General features: G+C 39.2%; 1 protein-coding gene across 2 annotated transcripts in view; it reads left to right on the plus strand.

The window, feature by feature from the left end:
* IMPG1 (interphotoreceptor matrix proteoglycan 1) overlaps window positions 1-21,539 on the plus strand; it is a 132,103-nt gene that overhangs the window by 85,591 nt on the left and 24,973 nt on the right. For both annotated transcript variants that reach the window (XM_053222556.1, XM_053222557.1), the window contains 2 exons: window positions 15,149-15,648; window positions 18,601-18,820. In XM_053222556.1, coding sequence (XP_053078531.1) covers window positions 15,149-15,648; window positions 18,601-18,820 — 720 coding nt within the window. The remainder of the gene's footprint in view (window positions 1-15,148; window positions 15,649-18,600; window positions 18,821-21,539) is intronic.

Here is a 21,539-nt window from a genome sequence, read left to right on the forward strand (position 1 = left end):
AGACCACACAGGATGGAGGAAAGGGAGAACAGAGACAAAAAGCCAAAGAAAGGTTTGTAGGTTTGTATCTATTATTTAAGTAACTGATGTTGAGTCAAATAATGGGAAAAGTGTTGGTTTGTTATGGGAAATAAATTACAAATTTGTATGCAATGTAATCACCTGTTACAATATTTGCTAAAACTTTTGAGGATGATTTTAGATAAAATATGGGAAAAAACTTCCCAAGGTATAAAATGTCAGATAACAATAAAATTACTTGATATTTTTGTAGCTAAGCTATCACAATTAGTGAGTGTGCCACAAAGTCACTTGAAACTTTGAGATTTGGAGAATTTAGAGTTCCCGCTTTAAAAAAGTCTCTCCAGGGTGGAGACTCAGTCAGTCTGACTGGGTGGCTCAGTCAGTTGAGCGTCAGACTTCAGCTCAGGTCATGATCTCATACTCCATGAGTTCAAGCCTCGCATCGGGCTCTGTGCTGACAGCTCGGAGCCTGGAGCCTGCTTCAGATTATGTGTGTGTGTCTCTCTCTGCCCCTCCCCTGCTCATGTTCTGTCTCTCTCTGTCTCAAAAATAAATGAAAACATTAAAAACAAATTTAAAAGGTCTCTCCAGGTCTTCTCATCCAAATAAAAAATAAAAAACATGAGAAAGAGTAGAAAATCATAACACTTTATAGGTTGTTATTAGCACTGCTAGGTCTTTAGTCCACCTTGAATTCTTTATTGAATAAAGTGAACTTCCAATAAGTGAAAACTTATGCTTAAGTCTTTGGCAATAATCTTAATTTGCCAATTTTCAAACAATTGAAAAATTTTTAAAAAATTAATTGAATAATGTATAATCTTATATAATTGGATTTTTCTATTATACTGTAAGTTAAAAGATTACACAGCTTTATTACACAGGTAAGTTAAAAGATTACACAGGAACTCTAGCCATTATTTAATGTATGTTGTATGTCATAAAGTAACAATTTTCCTTCCATATGCCAAGAACTTTTTTTCGCAGGGGGTGCCTGGGTGGCTCAGTCGGTTAAGTGTCCAACTCTTGATTTCAGCTCAGGTCATGATCTCATGGTTTGTCAGTTGGAGCCCACATCAGCCTCTGCACTGACAGTGCGGAGCCTGCTTGGGATTCTCTCTCTGTTCCTCTCTCTCTCTGCCCCTTCCTCACTCACACTCTCTCTTACTGTCTCTCTCAACTTAAATAAATACTCACTCACACTCTCTCTCTTACTGTCTCTCTCAACTTAAATAAACTTAAAAAAAAAAAGAGTTGTACCTCTCAAAAAAAATTTTTTTGGCAGTTTCTTTTTTTCTTTTTTTCTTTTTTTTAATAAGCTCTATCCCCTACATGGGGCTTGAGAGTCACATGCTCTACCAACTGAGCCACACAGGCACCCCTTACCAAGAATTTTGTTTTAAATTTTTTTAAGTTTGTTTATTTTGAGAGAGAGATAGAGAGCTGGAGAGGGGCAGAGAGAGAGAGATAGAGAGAGGAAACCCCAAGCAGCTTCCACAGAGTCAGCGCAGAGCCAGATGTGGGGCTTGAACTCACGAAACTGTGAGCCAACATCAAGAGTCAGATGCTTAACTGACTGAGCTTCCCAGGCGCCCCACCAACAATTTTTTTTAAATGCAACTTCCTCAGACTTACTGGTTCTCAGTCCTGACTGCACATTAGAATGCCCTGGAAAGTTTTTCAAACATACCACTGTAAGGGCCCTCTTCTAAATGAAATTAATTCCTTTGCAAAAAGGCCCAGCTACTGATACAGGTCTGAAAACTTCCCAGGATTCTAATATTTACTCAGGGCAGAGAATGAGTTTTTTGATTCATGTTCTCCAAATAACTCAGTTGGATTCCATTAACTGCCTTTGACAAACGTTAAAGAATAATTTTTTAAAGGGATAAAACCAAGACTCTCATTCAAATATAAAATGAACACATGTCGAAGATTTTATTTAACTCGTTAGTTAATGAGGGAACCAATAAGATGTTACAACTGGTTCAAAGGAGAATGCACAGAACAGACAAATAAAAGTCAGGGATCAGGGGCACCTCGGTTGAGCGTTCAACTTCGGCTCAGGTCATGATCTCACAGTTTGTGGGTTCGAGCCCCGCATCAGGCTCCGTGCTGACCACTTTCTCAGAGCCTGGAGCCTGCTTCAGATTCTGTGTCCCCTTCTCTCTCTGCCCCTCCCCCACTCACGCTTTGTTTCACTCTGTTTCTCAAAAACAAATAAATGTAAAAAAAAAAATTTAAAAGCCAGGGGTCAGCCAACTATAGCCCTATAGGCCATGTCCAGCCTAATGCTTGTTTCTGCACAACTAGCAAGATAAGCAGATTGTTATTTTTATATCTGCACAACCAGCAAGATAAACATGTTTTTATTTTTGTTTCTAGAAAATATCAAAGAATTATAATATTTTGTGACATGAAAATGTATGAAATTCAATTTCACCACACACACAGCCCTGCCCATTGGTTTACTAGAGCTCCTTTAGATCTACAACAGCTTAGTTAAGTCATTGCAATAGAGACCATAGAACCTATACAGCATAAAATATGTACTATTTGGCTCTTTTCAGAAAAAAAATGTGCCAATCCATGATACAGGCAATCAAGAATGCTGACACAAATTTGCAAATTGATCTAAAACTTGTCAAAATCCACCCAGCAATAAAATAGAAAGCTTAGAATCATCTCTCCCATAGGAGGGAAATCAATGGCATCTCCATCCAAGTAAAATTTTCTTGCATCTCTGAGAACTTGAATTATTTGCATTGCCATTACTTCTGTATAGCTTATAGAGTTTTAAAATAGCCCAAAGACCATAAAAAGCACAGAACCCTCTAAAAGTACCTAACCTCCAAAGGTCTGCCAGGTGATGCTCAGTATTTTCTTGAAAAGACACCTAATAATCTTTTTTTTTATGTTTGTCTTTATTTTTGAGAGAGATAGAACATGAGCGTGGGAGGGGCAGAGAAAGAGGGAGACAGAATCCGAAGCAGGCTCCAGGCTCTGAGCTGTCAGCACAGAGGCTGATGCGGGTCTCGAACTCAAGAACCTTGCTTGAGATTATGATCTGAGCGGAAGTCAAAGGCTTAACTGACTCAGGCACCCCGACACCTAATAACCTTTTATACTCATGTCACAATCTTTCACAATTTTTCCCAGCGTGAACTAAAACTACATTAACTTTTTTAGGACATTAGAGATCTACTCTGAACAGAATTCATTTTATTCCAATATGCTTAGGGCATGGCCAGGCCCTATTTCATCACACATCTCTGCTTCAGGAACTTGGCACACACCGGTGACTGACCACCACTAACTGACCTCTGACTTCCAGCTTCTCATTCACAGACCAAACATGAGTCATTATTGGGCATGTGCAAAGTACTCTATTTAAGATGCTCCCAAATGAAAGACCCAGACTCTGCCCTCAGAGAACATATACTCCTGGCACAGGCATTTCCAAGCCAATAGAGATACTCCATTTTAGGTCCAATTCATCTGTGATTTTATAGCTTCCCACCTTCCCAAAGGAAAATGCAGCATCCTTCTAAAATTCCTATCCATACTGCATTGCCTTCATTGACTGGTAGGAAAACAACTCTGCAGTAAAACCAAGTCTGATCATCCTTTAAAATGCATGCTTAAAGGGCGCTTGGTTGGTTGGCTCAGTTGGTTAACTGTCCTACTTCGGCTCAGGTCATGATCTCATGGCTTGTGGGTTCGAGCCCTGCATCAGGTTCTGAGTTGTCAGCACAGAACCTGGAACCTGCTTCAGATTCTGTGTCTCCCTTTGTCTACCCCTCCCACTCCCCACCTCTCTCTCAAAAATAAACATTAAAAAAATAAGTAAATAAAATGCATGCTTAACTTTTAAACCAACTTTATTTTCATTTAAACTGTTGAATATTTATTGCAATTAAGAAAATCATCATTAACTTACCTTCAGTATTTTTATGATATTGTTATGAAAATGTTTTGTGAAGTAACCAGTTTTCCAAATTTGCACTGAAATGTTTGCCTTATTTTAGGAAATAACATTTGCTTTGATCTTAGCAGTTCACAATCAAAAATTGCTTAAGGTCGTTCTCTGAAGACACTTTCCTGAAACCAGACTGGCATCTCCAACATACACACCAGTTTTTTTCTGCGAATGAGCACAGCTTGTGGTTTAAAGAATTGCACTTGTTAATTTTGCTTTCTTAGATCATATTTGACTTTGCTCCTCACCACATCCCTAAAGCCATGAGCACAAGTCTTCTTACCAGCTTTATTTCACAAATGCAGATCTACCAGCAAATGAAAATCAGGTCTCCCTTTTATGCTTCCCAAAGCACTGTGAGTGTCCTCTTTCACAACACCTACTTGTGATCAGATAGTTAACGCTTGAAGACTGAATGTTCCCTGAAGACAAGTGCCAGGTCTGTTGTGTTCATCATCCCACCGTCAGCAGTCCAGGAAGATGGGTTCTGGAGTCTAACTACGTGCCTCCAAACCTAAGCTCAACGCCTTGCAGCCTTGGGCAAGTTATTTAACTTCTGTCTGTGCCTCAGTTTTCCATCTGTGCAATGGTCATTATAGTACTTATTTCATGGGCTTCTTTTGAAGATTTAGTTAATGTGTACGATGCTTAGAACTGTGCCTGGTATGTACTAAGTAACAAAAAAATAGGAGCTATTATTATGACCTAGCAAAATGCCTGGCACATATCAATATGCAATAAATATGTGTTAAATGAATTAATGATTGAGTGAAGTAAAGGAAGAACTGAATCAAATATTCAAACTTTCTAAGTCTAATGCCTTTTTACTCTTCTGTGCTTTCTTGAGTATACAGAAAACTTACTTTTAGAAAACAAGTTTCCACTAAATTATCAAACAATGATTCCACTGATTCTCTATAAAAATAATCAGTGGATTAACTGAAATTTTCTTTTCTGGGTTTGCTGCTCCAGTCCCTGACTTAAAGGCAACATGCCTTTAAAATAACCATAAAGTCCTCTCTAGCAATTCATTTAAATCACCATGTTATACTGCGACATAGTAGGTGTTTAATAACTGAGGAATGGTTGGTTTAGGGAATCAATGAAGAATGCATACCTACATATAATTTATAAAATTAGAGCTTAGAGCAGTGTGTAAAACAAAATATACCAGATAATTAAGGACACAATTTTATTCATACTGTTACAATAGGGAGAGCAGTTCATTAACGAGGAATGTCTCAAAGAAAAACATGGATGGGTTTGCTGTTGGTTTTTTGTTTTTTTTGTTTTTGTTTTTTTTTTTGAGTATAGTTGACACACGATGTTACATTAGTTTCATGGGCACAATTTAGAGATTGACAGGTTCATGCATTATACTGTGTTCACCACAAGTGTGGCTACCATTGTCTTATTATATCACTATTACAGTGTCATTAACTGTGATCCTTATCCTATGCCTTTATTCCCGTGACTTATTCATTCTATTGCAGAAGCCTATATCTCTCTCTTTCCTTCACCCATTTTGTCCACTTCCTTCTTGCAACCATCAGTTTGTTCTCTGTATTTATAGTCTGGTTCTGCTTTCCATTGTTAATTCCTTTATTTTCTTTTTTAGGTTCCATATACGAGTGAAATCATGTTGTATTTCTCTTTCTCAGTCTGACTTATTTCACTTGGTATAATACCCGCTAGGTCCATCCATGTTGTCTCAAAGCAGGTGGAGTTCTATAGAATCAAAGGGAGTCATCTGTGAGGCTTATGGGAATCTTGGGAAAGTGTAGACAGCAAGTCTTCCCTAAGTCCTATGAAGAAAGGTGATTCTTTGCAGTTAGCCCTTTCCCAGAACAAAAAAGATGGTGGGGAGATTTCGGAAAGCAAAAGGTTTGAGATGAAGGCTTGTTAACCATAGCTGTTTTCTGGAAAAGCTCAGATTAAAGTTCAACATTGTCAGCAGTAATTTTCAATGGGGCAGTTTACTACTGTACAGGGATATGAATAACAGAAATTAAGGGTCATCAATGACCCTATTAGAGACTGTCTACAATATAATATTTTGTGTGCTTTCCATAGTTCTAAATTCACATTTTATTTTATCTTAATCTTTATTACTTCCTTAGATATATATGAAGTTATTAATAGAGAGAAAAATAAATTGATTATTTCACTTGCAAGCCAGAAGTGGAAAAACACAACCTTTTCAATAATCTTGGAATAAATAATTCAGAAGTCCTTCAGAATTGAAATATGACCATGCTATTAGAAGTTACAACATCGCTGCATGTCATAACCATGTAACAGTTACTTCATTTGTCCTAAAATGTTTATGTATTCAGAGAAGACAATCAAAAATTTTATTAAGGCCACCAACAAATGAAGGAAAGACATAGATGGGCTTTTTCTAAATGCATCTTCACAATTGCCTTATACAGGGCTGACTTTAATTTTTTTTTTTTTTAATGTTTATTTTTTGAGACAGACAGAGAGAGAGAGAGATGGGGGGGCAGGGCATAGAGAGAGGGAGACACAGAGTCTGAAGCAGGCTCCAGGCTCTGAGCTATCAGCACAGAGCCCAATGCAGGGTTCAAACACAAGAACCACAAGATCATGACCTGAGCTGAAGTCAGACGCTTAACTGACTGAACCACCCAGGTGTGGTGCCTCTACAGGACTGATTTTAAAATGAAAGTTGTTAGAGATAGGTTACTCAGAGTGAAGAGAGAAGGTAATCCGGTGCGCTGCAGCCCCGAGCTGTGTAGTTTTTATATTATATAAGGCAGAGTTTAAGTCTAAGAATTCTCAGATTCAGGTTTTATTTAAGTGAGGGAAAGGTGTAATAAACTAAATTGCAAAAAAAAAAAAAAATGTACCTTTGTTGATTGATGATTTGGGAAGAAGAACGCACCATAATAGAATACATAGATGTGCATATTTCATTCTAATGGAGACCACTGGTTGAGGGGAAGCTCATCTTTGTAGCCTTAGGCTGCCTCTCTTAATTACCCACTTAAATCAAATCATTTGAGAAGACATAATTAGACAGATACTTCAAGACAACAGTAATTCACATCAAGTAGCCAATACAAAGTGTATAATCAGTTGGAAAACATAAAATGGCTTAAAGTAAATGGAAAGGTTTTTTGTTTTTTTTTTTAAATATGCCTGTATAGTACCTAGAACATAACAGGTGCCAAATAAATATTCCTCAATCCTGCCACCCAAGACTAGATTTTTTTTTAATTTTTTTAACATTTATTTATTTTTGAGAGACTGAGTATGAGCAGAGAAGGGGAAGAGAGAGAGGGAGACACAGAATCCAAAGCAGGCTCCAGGCTCTGATCTGTCAGCACAGAGCCCGATGCGGGGCTTGAACTCACAAACCAAGATCATGACCCGAGCCAAAGTTGGACACTTAAGCCACCCAGAAGGCCCCTAAGACTAGATTTTGAGGCATACCCTCATAGAAACACCTAACTAAAATAGTAAGAAAACACAATAAAGTTCCCAGAGGTTCCCAGGGTTTACAAATTAAGATTCTTACCATTTTCAGTTTTAATACAGATATTATTTTACCATTATTAAAAACCGTAAAGAATTGATAGTAAAATATTTTGTTTCTGTTGTATCTCTGCCTAAGACCTTTACTTAAAATGTAGATACATTTGAAAAAAAATTTTTAAAGGGGCACCTGGGTGTCTCAGTCAGTTAAACGTCTGACTTCAGCTCAGGTCATGATCTTGCAGTTCGTGGGTTCAAGCCCTGCGTCCGGCTCTGTGCTGACAGCTCAGAGTCTGGAGCCTACTTCACATTCTGTCTCCCTCTCTCCCTTTCTCTGTCCCTCCCCTGTTCACACTCTGTCTCTATCTCTCAAATATAAATAAACATTAAAAAATAAATAAAATAAAATAAAATGTAGATACATTTGAAATTTCACATTCACTCTCGATAACCATGAAGCTATTTTTTAATCTGAGGTTTACAAAAACCTAAAAATAATATCTGTGAGAAAAACAATAGATATATATTTATGTTGAATGACTAAACAATAGGCTTTTTAAGATGGTAATTACCATTATTTTCCAAAAAATAATTCATGCTTATTATTTAAAATGTTAAAGGATGGAGAAGATTACCAAAAAAAAGTGAAATAAAGATGCTGCAATTTTGCTACTCAGAAATAATTAAATGATACCTATCATTTCAGATATCTCTCAATACAATTAAAACGATAAAAGGATAGATTGAAGTATTTGTACAAAAATGGAATTTTTCTGTAATGCCATCCTAATAAAATGGACTGTACGTAATTTTACTTGACTTTAACAGAAGAAAAAGAAACTGAAATGAAGAGCAAAAAATTGCTCAATTTTAGATAAATATTTCCTTACTTCATGACATATTCATTCTTAAGAGATCCCTAAAGAAAGACTACCTAAAATATCAACTTGGAGTCATTATCATTTACATTATATGTACCAATACTAGGCAGCATCTTGATGTACTGCTATGAAAGATAAATTTATCAAAACACTCATAGTCCAGGGACGCCTGGGTGGCTCAGTCGGTTAACCATCTGACTCTTGATTTCAGCTCAGGTCTTAATCTCACAGTTTGTGGGTTGGAGCCCCACGTGGGGCCCTGCATTGATAGTGTGGAACCTGCTTGGGATTCTCTATCCCTGCCATTCTCTCTCTCTCTCTCTGTCAAAAATAAATAAGTAAGTTTTAGAAAAAAACACTCATAGTCCAGCCATCTTCATCCCAAGTTTTGGTAGTTAGGTGAGTATTTTACAATTGTCACATTTCCTAAGTTTAGAATTGGTTCTGCAGTCACAATTCTTATGGCTTCTTGGCAGATTTCTATATTTAAGTGGATTTAGCACTCTCTCTCTCAAACCTTCTACCACAGCTTCTATATTCCTGAGTTATCTGTTTTGATGTATCGTTTAGCTAGCTGGGATGTATCATGATATAATTGGGGTTTCTTTAATTTTTTTTATTTTTGAGAGAGAGAGAGAGCACAAGCAGGGGAGAGGCCCGGGGGGGGGGGGGAGGGGGGGAGGAGAGGAATGATCCAAAGCAAACTGTGCTGACAGCAGCGAGCCCCATGTGGTGCTCAAACTCAGGAACTACAAGATGGTGACCTGAGCTGAAGTCAGATGCTCAACCCACTGAGCCAGCCAGTCAGGTGCTCCAATTGTTTTAAGAAGGGCTCATGCATGTCACAGTTCCTGAGGGCTTAGCTACTAAAAGAAATACTATTTCTCTATTCACAATACTTCTAACATCAAATGTGTGGAGGACTTTTTAATATCAATCAATATTCCAACTCTTCAGACACCAATTGGCTATTGTGCAATTTAGTATGACACTAACTACTCAGAGTTGGTGCAGACCCCACAGGTTAAGGGCTCAGCTCCACAAGACTGCCCCCCACTTCAGATGCAAGTCCCAGACTATTACTTGTACTTTTGATCAATGAGCTGTAAGTATCCGTCAATGGATGAACGGTTAAAGAAATTGTGATGCAACGCAATATTATTCAGCCTTTAAAAAGGAGATTCTGCCATTTACAACAACATGGATGAAACTGGAAGACATTGTCCTAAGTGAAATAAGCCAATAACAGAAAGAAAAAAAAAGCTGCGTGATCTCACTCATATGTGGAATCTTAAAAAGTCAATACCTAGAAGCAGAGAGCATAATGGTGGTTACCAGGGACAGGGAGGTGAGGGAAATGGGACGATATAAAGGATATAAAGTCACAGTTATATAGGATAAATAAGTCCAGAGGTCTACTGTATAGCCTGCTGACTGTGGTTAATAATAGTGTATTTAATATTGAAAATTTGCTGGCAGTAGATTTCAGTAGCTTTCTCTTCACAAGGAAAAAGATGGTAACTATGTGAGGAGATATTTTAATTAGCTTGACTGTTATAACCATCTCACTATGTATATGTATGTCAAATCATGTTATTTAGCTTAAATATATACAATTTTCATTAAAAGAAATAAAATTTAGAAAAATGAAAATAAATTGGGGGTTCCAACAAGCACCTTCTCAAGTTTCATAATTTGTTATAATGGTTCACGGAATTCAATGAAACCCTTAGCTGCATTAAGGCATTATAAAGGACATACTAACAAATATAAATGAACAGGCAAGTGAAGAGATACATAGGCTGAGTTCTGGAAAGGTCCCAAGTGTAGGAGCATTTGTCCCTGTAGAACTGGAGTGCACCACTTTCCTGGCACATGGATGTATTCACCAACCCAGAAGTTCTACAAAAACCACAGTTTAGGAATTTTAATGGAGGCTTCAACACATAGGCATGATCAATTATTAACAATCTGCAGCCCCTCACTTCTCCTCAGAGGATGGGGGATAGAAGTGAAATTTCCAACTTCTAATCCTGTCTTGGTCATTCCAGTGGCCAGCCCCCATCCTGATGCTATCCAGGAACCCACCAACATTCACCTCACTAGGATGAAAGATGTTCCTATCACCCAGGAAATTACAAGGAACTTAGGAGCTCTGTGTTAGGAAGTGGAAGAAGAGACCAAATGTATATTTCTTATTATATCACAACTACTTACTAGCTATAACTTTCAAATGTGAAGGTCAACTTGGTTTTTGGAGTTACTCTGCCATTTTTACTGATGTCACTCTCTATTATTTCTTAGAACTGCATTTGAATATACAATTATCCCAAATAAGCACTTAATTTTTTTAGATCAAGTCATATTAAAGTGTTCTGAAAAATACAGCAATTCCCTACTTCACATCTCCCCACTGTGCAGTCCCACTTACCAAAAGTAGTCTTTTGACTCAGTTAGCAATTTCTTCTGGAATTTACTCCTCCCATAATTTTAAATGCTATGCATTTTTGAGTCATCAGTTATGTATATCATTTATTGTCTTTCTATTCTTGTCAATAAAGGTTTATGTTTCTTACAATACCATTCTCCTACTACCCCATCTTCCCAATATGGTAATGACTTATTAAATCAATATTCATCACTTACATATTCACCACTGACCTATTTGCTCTATGTTTCCTTTCTGTTTTCCTAGAGTTAATGTTTTCTTTGATTTTTTTATTTGCTTAGTTTTCTTTGTATTTAATGTCATTATTCTCAAACTTTCCGCTGAATTTTCTAACATTTTTCCACATCAGGTAATGTATCACTTCCAATGTTTGGAGACCTTCCTCTCTTTCTGTCTAGACTGCTACTCTCTAAGCCTACAGAAAGCTGTCCCCTGAAAATTCCCTTTGCTATCATTCTTAGAATTTCCTTGGCCTTCTTCTAGTTGGATTCCCTGATCCCTAGACTTCAGGCTTCCTCTCTCTGTGTTTACTATCTTGTCTTTTGGAGCATATCCTCCAACAGTTTTGTCAAGTTAAAAAATTGACTGCAATAGCAGAAGGTTTGATGATACAAGCATTCTATATACTTGTCTCTTGAGACACCTGGGGTACCTACCTTCTTGAGAGACCCCTTCACCACCTTTCAGGGTTTCCCTAAGTTTTTTTCAGTATCCCATTTCTTCCTATTTCTTGGTTTACCATTGTTTTAGGTGAAAACATCCTTAAAACGGGTATCTGGGAGGGATTTTTTGAGGCTTTGAGTGTTTGAAAATATTTTTTGTCACCCTCACACTTAATTGATAGTATAGAATGCCATTCTAGCCATGCTGCCCTCCCAGCCAGCTGTTACTGAAACATGAAAAACACCTTTCTTTCTTTGGCTTGCTCATTTGCATTTGCTGCATGGCTAAACTCTCTCACCTCCTTCAGATCTTGCTCAAATATTAGATTTTCAGTGACTGCTGTGTATACATTGCCAACCCAACATTCCCACCCATTTCCCACTTTACTTTATTTCCATAGCACTTATCACCACTTGGAATACTACATATTTCCTATTGTTTACTTGTTTACTTTCTGTCTTCCTCTACTAGACAGAAAGCTCCTTGGGGCCAAAACTTTCAACTCTTTTGCTCACTGATATATTCCAGTACCTGGAACAGTGCCTGGCACATAGTAGTCCATCAGTATTTATCTGTTCAATGCATGTATAATAAACACTTATTTCCTGTCCCTATAATATGCCAAAAAGAAGGTGGTAACTTGCTTGTCATGATAAATAAGAATGGATTAGTTTGATATAGAATTAAGAATTGCTGGTCATGCCACTTGAAGATCTGAAAGAGATTGTGGAATCTCTTTTTAGATTTTTAAACATAAAATAGATGGCTACTGATGTTTATGACATAAGTGTGTGTGTATCTTTTCCTAGAAACATTTAAAATATTCTTTCATCTGCACTTGTCTGTCACACTTTGCTCATTTTGTGCTTTGCCTTCCTCTGGTTACCAGTAGGGTTTCTGGCTGCCCCCACTGTGCTCATCTTAACCCATTACTGGCTTCTCTCACTGTGGACTTCAGCTTAACCTGAGCTCATCTACTTTGGTTTAGACCAATGTCTCTGCAACCTTTGCTTTTAGACAGGTCTCCCATGCAGAAAGTGACCAAACTAACCATTTCCTCTCTACCCAGCAGCTGGGATTCTAACCAGCAACCCCACCATGCACACTGACATATAAACACAACCCACACCCTCACAGGAATCCCACACACACTGTAATATAAAAGCTAAAAGTCATGTTATTATGAGTCTGCTCATTTTGCATACCTCATGATAAAGTAAATGGCTTTCAGTGCTTGACTTCTCTGTTGCAGTGTAAAAACTTCATGTTGAAATGGCCTGTGTCACTGCCATGTCTAATTTCTACATAAGGATCTAATGAAAAGATCATTATTTAAAATACATTTAGAAGTGGTGCTGAGATGTGACAATATTTTTATTTCAAAAGAATGGCCTATAGCCTTAATAGATTCAGTCTCAAGCCAAGAGAGTAGAGTTTTTTAAAACCACACTTAAGAAGGACTGCTAGAATAAGCAAAGAAAAATACGAGATGCCCAGCTAAATTTGAATTTCAGATGAATAACGAATAATTTTCATCTAGTATTTCATCTAGGAATCCTACATTTAAGTAGCCAACTGTTCTGTCAGTGAAAGGACTTCTTTAGGTTTATTTTGAGTGTAAAAGATGAGTGTTAAGGTGCTACAAAGGGAAGGAGTTAGGAATTCACTTTTACTGGTTGATGACATAAGGCAGTGGACCATTTTAATCTGGCTAACGTCTATACAGTAACGAAAGTGTGAGTAATAAGATGCTGGCCCAGAAACAGAATGCAGATTTCTATCATTGTGCTTCTTCCCAGACCCTTATCATCTAGAGAAGCAGCAACATCACGTCATAGGAACACAGGTTTATAAGCATTTATTTCCCCATGACACGAAGAAGTCCAATCAAATTATGGATAACCCTCGAAGCCTTTTCGTTTACTCATCCCAGATCCTTCTATGGATGTCTTAGCCAGCTCAGGCTGCTGTAACAATATATCATAGTCTAGGTGACTTAAATAGCAGGAATTTATTTTTTGGTGTCTGAGGCCAGGAAGTCCAAGATTAAGTTGCCAGCTGATTTGGTTCCTGGTGAGGCACTTCTTTCTGGTTTGCAGAAAGAAGGATGCCTTCTCTCACGTGGCAGAGAGAGAAATTGTCTCTCTGCATCTCTTCTTATAAAGGCACTAATCCCATTCATGAGGGCTCTACCCGCATGACCTAATTACCTCCCAAAGACCCACCTCCAAATGCTGTCATATTGGAGATTAGGGCTTGAAAGTATGAATCTGGAGGAGATGCAAATATTCAGTCCATGGCAATGAAGATTTGAATAAAACTGTGGTGTATATCCAGAGAGATCGTGGATGTTAGAAAACACCGTTTATGACACTTGAATGAAGTATGGGTAAACACACCTAAGCATTCTCCCCAAGCGAGAGAAAAGAGGGTACTTCTCTGAAATCTGGGTACAATTCACCAGCAGGCAGATTTTATTTTAAGAAACTAATAAATATAATATGATTCTACCTTTCAGAGCTGTTTATCACTTGGAGTTTCAGTTTGGGTGATTGCACTCTAGTAAATTAGCTGACTGAGAGTCCAAAGATTATATCTGCATCCAGACAGTCCATTCATCATGCTTAGCATTTGGATTTCAACTCGGCTTTCCCACATATTTGCCAAAACGCTGCTGAAGTGATCACAGAAAGCTCCTTGTTTTGATCTGCCTAATGCCTTAAATATTGTCAGTGGCTCTGGATTTAGGTTTATTGGAATATTTTAATAACCCACCAATCTCTTATCTGAAAGTTTCATATAACCACTTTCTTAGTTCATAAATACTTACTGATTTTAATCTTGTCCCCAAAAGGGAGCAGACTTTGGTGGTTCAATGTGTTCCCACCCAAGGAAGAAATGCAAAGTAGTGGTAGAAATTATCAAGGTATACTCATGTAAAAGTGAAAAGATCTTTCAGTACTATCAAATATTTAACAAGATGTGTAGCCAACACAATGTTCACATTTTATGTGTCACCCACACCTTTACTTTTGCAAAATCATTTTGCAAATTGGCAAGTTATTCAGTCAGATTATCCAATATTGGAAAAGCATAATTTAAGTTTTAAGTGGTAAAACTACCAAAATGTGTTCACTGGTATCCAAAAAAATCCAGATACATAAAATGCAGGCTTGCATGACTGGAAGGTGAATAAAATTTCTGGGTCCAAACTGCATAGCTAATTGGCTGGGAGTTCCAGATGGCAATGTGGGATCCAAATATGTTCCAATGCCATCTGTGTTTTGGCAACACCTGGTGACCTTGTCAGTTTTTACCAGCTGGTCCCTAGGTGTGTTGTATCTGGCTAGGCAGAAATTCCCGAAATTTTAGGTTACTGGTGGTCTTTTAGTGTCATCTACCCAGAACTATTTGGGCCTGAACAAAATGGGTACAAGGACCCACCCTTTTTCTCCCTAGGTTTGGACAAGGGACTATCTATCCTTTCAATACCAATTTCTTGTTCTTTAAATGTATGATGTTAAAACAATCAATGCAAATGCTGTTTGTTTGTTTTTTTAAGTTAAGTCTGACTTTGGATTTCCTTTCTTTCTTTCTATTCTTTGCGGAAAATACTTGGACATAATGAATTGGACTCAGAAGCTTTTTCCACAGACAGTTCTTGGTCTCCACCTGCTTCCCTATCAGACACTCTACCTTTCTTTACTGCCTCAAGCATCTTCTCTCTGACTAACCAAAGTGTCACAGACATAATGCCCGTCAACCAAACAGTACTAATCCCAGGACTAACCATCCCCACAGATGATTATTCTACCATCAGCCAATCGGCTCTGGAAATTTCACAGCCATCTGCATCATCAGGCAGCCAGGAAGTAGTGAGAGACTTAGATGTAATGGATATATCTGATGCTCCTGCCTCCTCTCAGCTACCAAGATTCAGTGGGTATGTTTCTACCCCGGATCGTTTCTTGGAGAATATCACACCTAGCCCAGCTTTACAGTACATCACCACTAGTTCTATGACCACTGCCAGCAAGGGCCAAGAGCTGGTAGTGTTCTTCAGTCTGCGAGTCGCTAACATGCCCTTCTCCGACAACCTGTTCAACAAGAGCTCTCTAGAGTACCAAGCTCTGGAGCAACAATTCACACAGCTGGTGAGTAAGCACTGCTTCCGATTCTCTGTGTGTTCTTCCTTTCTGTGTTGTTACTTTATAATATAATCACTCTCTGTCTTGAGCAGTGAATGTTGAGAGAGACAAGCCTCTGAGATAGCTGTGGCTGAAGGCATTCAGCTAAAGTGTGGGGATGGATTCAGATCCAATAAACAAGTAAGTTCTGTGGTCGACACTCCGGACAGACACTGCCACTCAGCCTCATGAGATCTTACCCTTAAGGTCTTTTCATTATAGTTCTTACTTTTTTTTAATTTTTTAAATGTTTATTCATTTTTGAGAGAGAGAGAAGGAGAGAGAAAGAGAGACAGTGTGAGAGGGGGAGGGGCAGAGAGAGGGAGACACAGAATCCGAAGCAGGCTCCAGGCTCTGAGCCATCAGCCCAGAGCCTGACGCGGGGCTCGAACTCCTGGACCGCGAGATCGTGACCTGAGCTGAAGTCGGACGCTTAACCGACTGAGCCACCCAGGCGCCCCCATTATAGTTCTTCCTATTTTAGTTTTCCCAGGGATAGTACATAGCCATTCAAGCATGGGATGTGGAATTTAAAAGCAATAGGAGCAAACTTTTCCTAAGTTATAACACCACAAGCTATTTTCCAGCCATCAAAACGGAAGGATTCAAAATTAGAAAGGTCCACAACAGATGAGGCCAAGACTTCAAGTGTAAGGACTCTTTTCTTAGCTCTTCTTAAGTTCCTGTAAAACTAAAAAATAGCTAAATGGCTATCATCCCTGATCCCTAACAAAGAAAGTGAAATGATGATCATGATGGCATATATCTTTGATTATAAAATACCCCCCAAACTCACGTTTATTTTCTTTCTACATGTACAATAAGAGAAATGTATATAATGAGAAAGGCTCAACTCTCTGATACCTCTGTACAGCCAATTAAAGTCAAGTACACAATGCATATCACAAAAATTGTAGAATTTCTGAAAATACCAGAAAAATATTTGTAAGCTTCATATAAGTTAAGTAACCATGCAAATTAAAGCCACATAAAAACCAAGTCTTCAAGTGAACTCTAAAAGAAAACTTTGTTTTAAGGTAAGACTTTGTGCTATCTCCCCGCCCCCGTCCCCCCCCCCCCACACACACACAGAGACACCCCAGTGTGGTAAGTAGGTACTGGGGCAATCTCAGGGAACAGAGACCCAGTGCACCTAGCTCAGGTGTATTAATGAAGGTACATACTAAGCTTCCATAGTGAGGAGATCAAGAATATAATAACTTAAGTATGGTGATAGATCATAGCTACGCTTGTGGCCAGCATAACATAGACTTGTCGAATCACTATGTTGTACACCTGAAACTAATATAACATTGTGTGTCAACTGTACTTCAAGAAAAAAAAAAGAATATAGTAACTTAAGTAAGATTCAAGTTTATATATTTGTCTTCAACGTGACGGATAGGGCAGTTCTGCTCTACAGTGCCATCCAGTGACTCACATTTCCTCTATCTTATAATTCTGCCAGCCCCCAATGTTATTTCTTCATTCACACAATCAAGGCTGAGGCACTGGTAAATCCCTGTTTCTACTTGAGAGAAGAGGCCCAGGGCAAGCAGTTTCCTAAGCAAGTGATACCAAAGTTACCCTCATCCCTTCCACTCATATTCTGTTGATGGGAACTAGTCACATGGCCACACCTTGCTGCAAGGGAGACTGGGAAATGTGGTCTCCAGCAAGGCAGCCTCATGCCAGTGAAGAAGAAAATGGATTGGGGAGATGGGGGCAGCTAGTCATCTGCATACGAGATGAAGACAGGGAATCCCACCAGAGGCCAATGCAATGCTAAGACACAAAGAATGAGCCCAGTCAGTGTAAGTAGGAGAGTACTGAGAGTAGACTGAGAAAAGAAGTTCCACGTTTTGTATAAAATTTCATTTTATTTTTACAATAACCTGTGGGGGTTGGGGGACTGGGGAATCATGGCTATTGGAATGTGGGCAGGGTCAGAGTTAAAATCCTGGTGGGGTGAGGACAGGCAGCAAAAAAAGTAGATCTGGGCCAAGCCTGGGAGATTTTAGCTTGCATCTGTGTGCTGTGTTTGTAGATGTCACTTCATGAATGAGGGGACCAACTTTCAGGGCCAAGGACAAGGCAAGATACTGCTGAGCTTCAGACATTTCTGCACAATGATCTCAGGGATGGCTATGACTCCCAACAGGCAGGTGTGGGAATCTGAAACACAATGCCCTGGGGCCTACTTTTTAGATTATTAAATTACAGTTTGGGAAAAGTCCTTAGGGAACCACTTTTTCTTCTTCCTCACAATTCAGATAAGGGCACTGAGGTACAATGCAATGGAGAAATGGTTTGATGAAGGTCACACAGATAGCTGGGGACAGTTCCAGGACCAACACCCAAGTCTCCTGGCTGCCAGTTCCCTGCTGTTTCTACTACACAGCATATGAGTTGACCATGAAACATGTCCTGCATGGACAGACAAGCTGATATGTAAGCTGTTATTTCAATAGGGTCATTTCAATTGGTTGCTTCTAAATAAATGTCCCATTTATACAGCAGTAGGTCAGTCTGCTCCTGGGCTCAGTTTGGAACATGTTTTTATTTACTTGGTTTTTGTTTTGTTTTGTTTTGTTTTGATAACGGAACCTGGCAGTCCTGCTTTGCTGATAGCATTGGCCTAGATTTTTAAAAATCCTCTGTTCTCACAATTCATCAGGAAGAAAATCACTGCCCATCCATCTCAATACACAAATAGAAAGGTGGAAATATGGCACATAATCACTGCAAACAGATCATTAAATAGTCGTGTTCTGGTCTCACATTAAATCCAGACACAAAAGTAAAAACAAACAGGAACTGAAATGTATGCCTCAGATAATGAGAAGTGAGTATAAATGGAATTAGCGGCAGCTGAGCACTTAGAACACAGTTAAGGGTCAACCATCTTTTATTCTGCAGCTGGTTCCATATCTACGCTCCAATCTTACGGGATTTAAGCAACTTGAAATTCTTAACTTCAGAAACGGGAGTGTGATTGTGAATAGCAAGTTGAAGTTTGCTAAGTCGGTGCCATATAACCTCACCAAGGCTGTGCAGGGGGTCTTGGAGGATTTTCGTTCTGCCGCAGCCCAACAACTTGACCTGGAGATAGACAGCTACTCTCTCAACGTTGAACCAGGTAAGATATTCCAACCCAGAAAATTGTGGGAGGTTTTTGGTTTTGTTTGTTTGTTTACCAAACAGTTCAACTTTGAGGCCACGAAATTCAAATTAAAGTCACACTTGATAAAATAACATTGTGGAAGCTAATGGATCACCTTATTAGAAAGGTGGGGCCCTAAAATATGCAGATTCAAGTTTTCCTACATCAAAAAGTAGGGAACAAGCATACCTCTTCCTTCACAATCTGGGAGCTTTAATCCCTCCCCCGCCCCCCCAGAACACAACTCCTGCAGTGTCTTAAGAGATTGTTTTTGTTGTTGTTGTTTTTAACATTTGCCACAGCCAACCTAATTTATATTCTGCTGGAAGGCAGAAGCACTTTCTGAGCAAACTGCAACAACTGGAGGGTTTCTACCTAAGAAACCTTCCAGTCATAGTTAACTATCAGCATTTCCTCGTAATAACACAATTCAGGATGAAACTGAAACAGCGTCCTGAGGAAAGAAAACTAATCATTAGAGCAAAATTCAAACTTGGGAAAAAGCCACTGCACTATGACCAAAGAAAGAAGAAAATAATGTCCCTTCCCATTTGTACACCCCAGATCGGCTCCATGTGTGGGTTAAAACAAAGAAGTGTTAGATGTGAAGACGACTTTTAAAGATAATGGGGGTTAGCCCAGAGCTACCTAATAGAAAGCAAGCATTCATTCTGATAATAAAACATAGTGTGTGTACCATTGTAACCAGCTATGCCCAAATTGGGAACTGTTTCTACCATTAGTTTCAGAATTCTGTTTTCTAACCAATCAAGGGAAGTTTTTTTAAATTCCCTGGAGTGCCAGGGGGCAAGGCTCCAAATCTACTGCCAATGAGACCTTCCAGTCAGGTTCAACACAAAGCTTCCTAATTGGCTATGAATTAGTGAAGTGAATCTTTAACATCCTCTCTGGCTTTCTGTAAACTAACAATGAAGGCAGAGGGAAAAGGCCTTGGGCAAAATGCAAACAAAGAGGCTCAGTTGGGAGACACATATTTTGACAGAGCAGAACTTTGAGCAACTTTAAGAAAATTGCCTCCTATCTTAGTAAGGCATCGTTAAAAAGACAGATCACCCTTCGGCACTGAGCCTGGGAGTGCTTACCTCTGAACAGGGGCAGCTAAGAAAGCCCTGAGGACCCCCTAAGAAATCAAAGACCTCCTAAATGCTGGTAATATACTGCCTCTCCCCCTAAAAACTACCTCAGAACTGAGAAGGAACCAGGGAGTGCCTGGCAGTTAGGGTCAGGAGACCAATTTCCTCAGTCAATTGAAAGCAATGAACAGGGACTTACATAGGAGAATTTGGAAAGCCTAACAGAGGTGAGGGGCCAATTTCCTCTCTTCCTTCCTCCCTTGGAGAGCTGACAATCTGCTTAGAGACCCATCCGCCAAATGAGAAGGTCAATATAAAGAGCCAAGTTGAGACAGGGGAGAACTCGGGTGTCCTGCTGGCTTCTCAATGGAGGTGCCACTTAAGTAGTACCTTAGAAAGAGAGCAGGAAGCTGGCGGTACATTGCCATGGATGCATAAGGCCCTAGTGATGTTGGAAGGAAGCACAGCATAGCAATGACTTTGGAGGGCCATAGTCCTGAATGTGAATCCTATGTACTAACAGCAGCACTCAATTTCCACAACTGGAAAAGAGATAGTAAACAGTCATGAGGATTAACTAAAAGAATATTTGCAACACCCAGCAGAATTAGAAAGCCAAATACAGATTTTATAAAAGTTAAAAATAAATAACAAGAAACTTTATGAATTCCCTATCTAAATCAAAATGGATAAATCCAATATCTAAAAGGGCTCCTATTTACTGTGAGAGGACACTGTGTCCACCTGCCCCCAAAAGCATTCCTTCCCAACAGTGGGGAGGTGGGGAAAGTAGAAGGTATGAGCAGGCAAGGAGGGACAGGCAAGGAGCGGAGGTGTGCTTCTCCACCTGAAGCTAGAGATCCTGGTTTAGTTATTTCACCAAAGACAAGGGTAGACTCACCCAAGTAACCAGCTAGTGCTTGACTATCAGACCTTGACCATCTTTTACATTTTACATGCTTGATCCAAAACAATAAACATCCATCCACCACCGGATCACACGTTGATGAATGAAAGTCAGTCCCTGCCCAAAGGAACTTGCAGGATGACCAAAGAGGGACACTTTAGAAGGATGCTGGGATCAGATATATGTCTTTTCTATTCAGAAAGACTTTGTAATGAGCACTTTCTGATATGCCACACTTAGCTGCAAATTTCCATGAGTCTGGAAATCACTAAGGCATAATGCAGAAAGCACAGTTTTCCTTTAAGTCCCATTTCATTGAGACCTGGTCTCTAAAAAGTAGAGAATTCTAGTCCCTCTGGGCTGGTCTCGGGCAGTGAAAGACAGCCTGTGATAGTTGGTGGTGGCGAGGGCTGAGCATCCATGAAGACAGTACCATTAAAAAATAATTATTCAATAACTCTTGTTAAGATGGCGAGAAAGATTTTATTCAAGGATGGCCATCTTGATGTGTGTAGGAACCACTGCAGTGGGGCCTTGAGGTGGTGGAGAATGGACTTAACCCTGAATGTAGCATGGGCAAGTGGGAATTTATAGCTAAAGAGCAGCGTGGTGGGCAATAGATGGAAACTTACCAAGAGGAAACATCTAGGGTAAGGGGTGAATTCTGGCTAACCCAACCTAAAAGGATTCTTGC

Source organism: Acinonyx jubatus, chromosome B2 (genome assembly GCF_027475565.1).
Source record: "Acinonyx jubatus isolate Ajub_Pintada_27869175 chromosome B2, VMU_Ajub_asm_v1.0, whole genome shotgun sequence".
Taxonomy (NCBI): Eukaryota; Metazoa; Chordata; class Mammalia; order Carnivora; family Felidae; genus Acinonyx; species Acinonyx jubatus.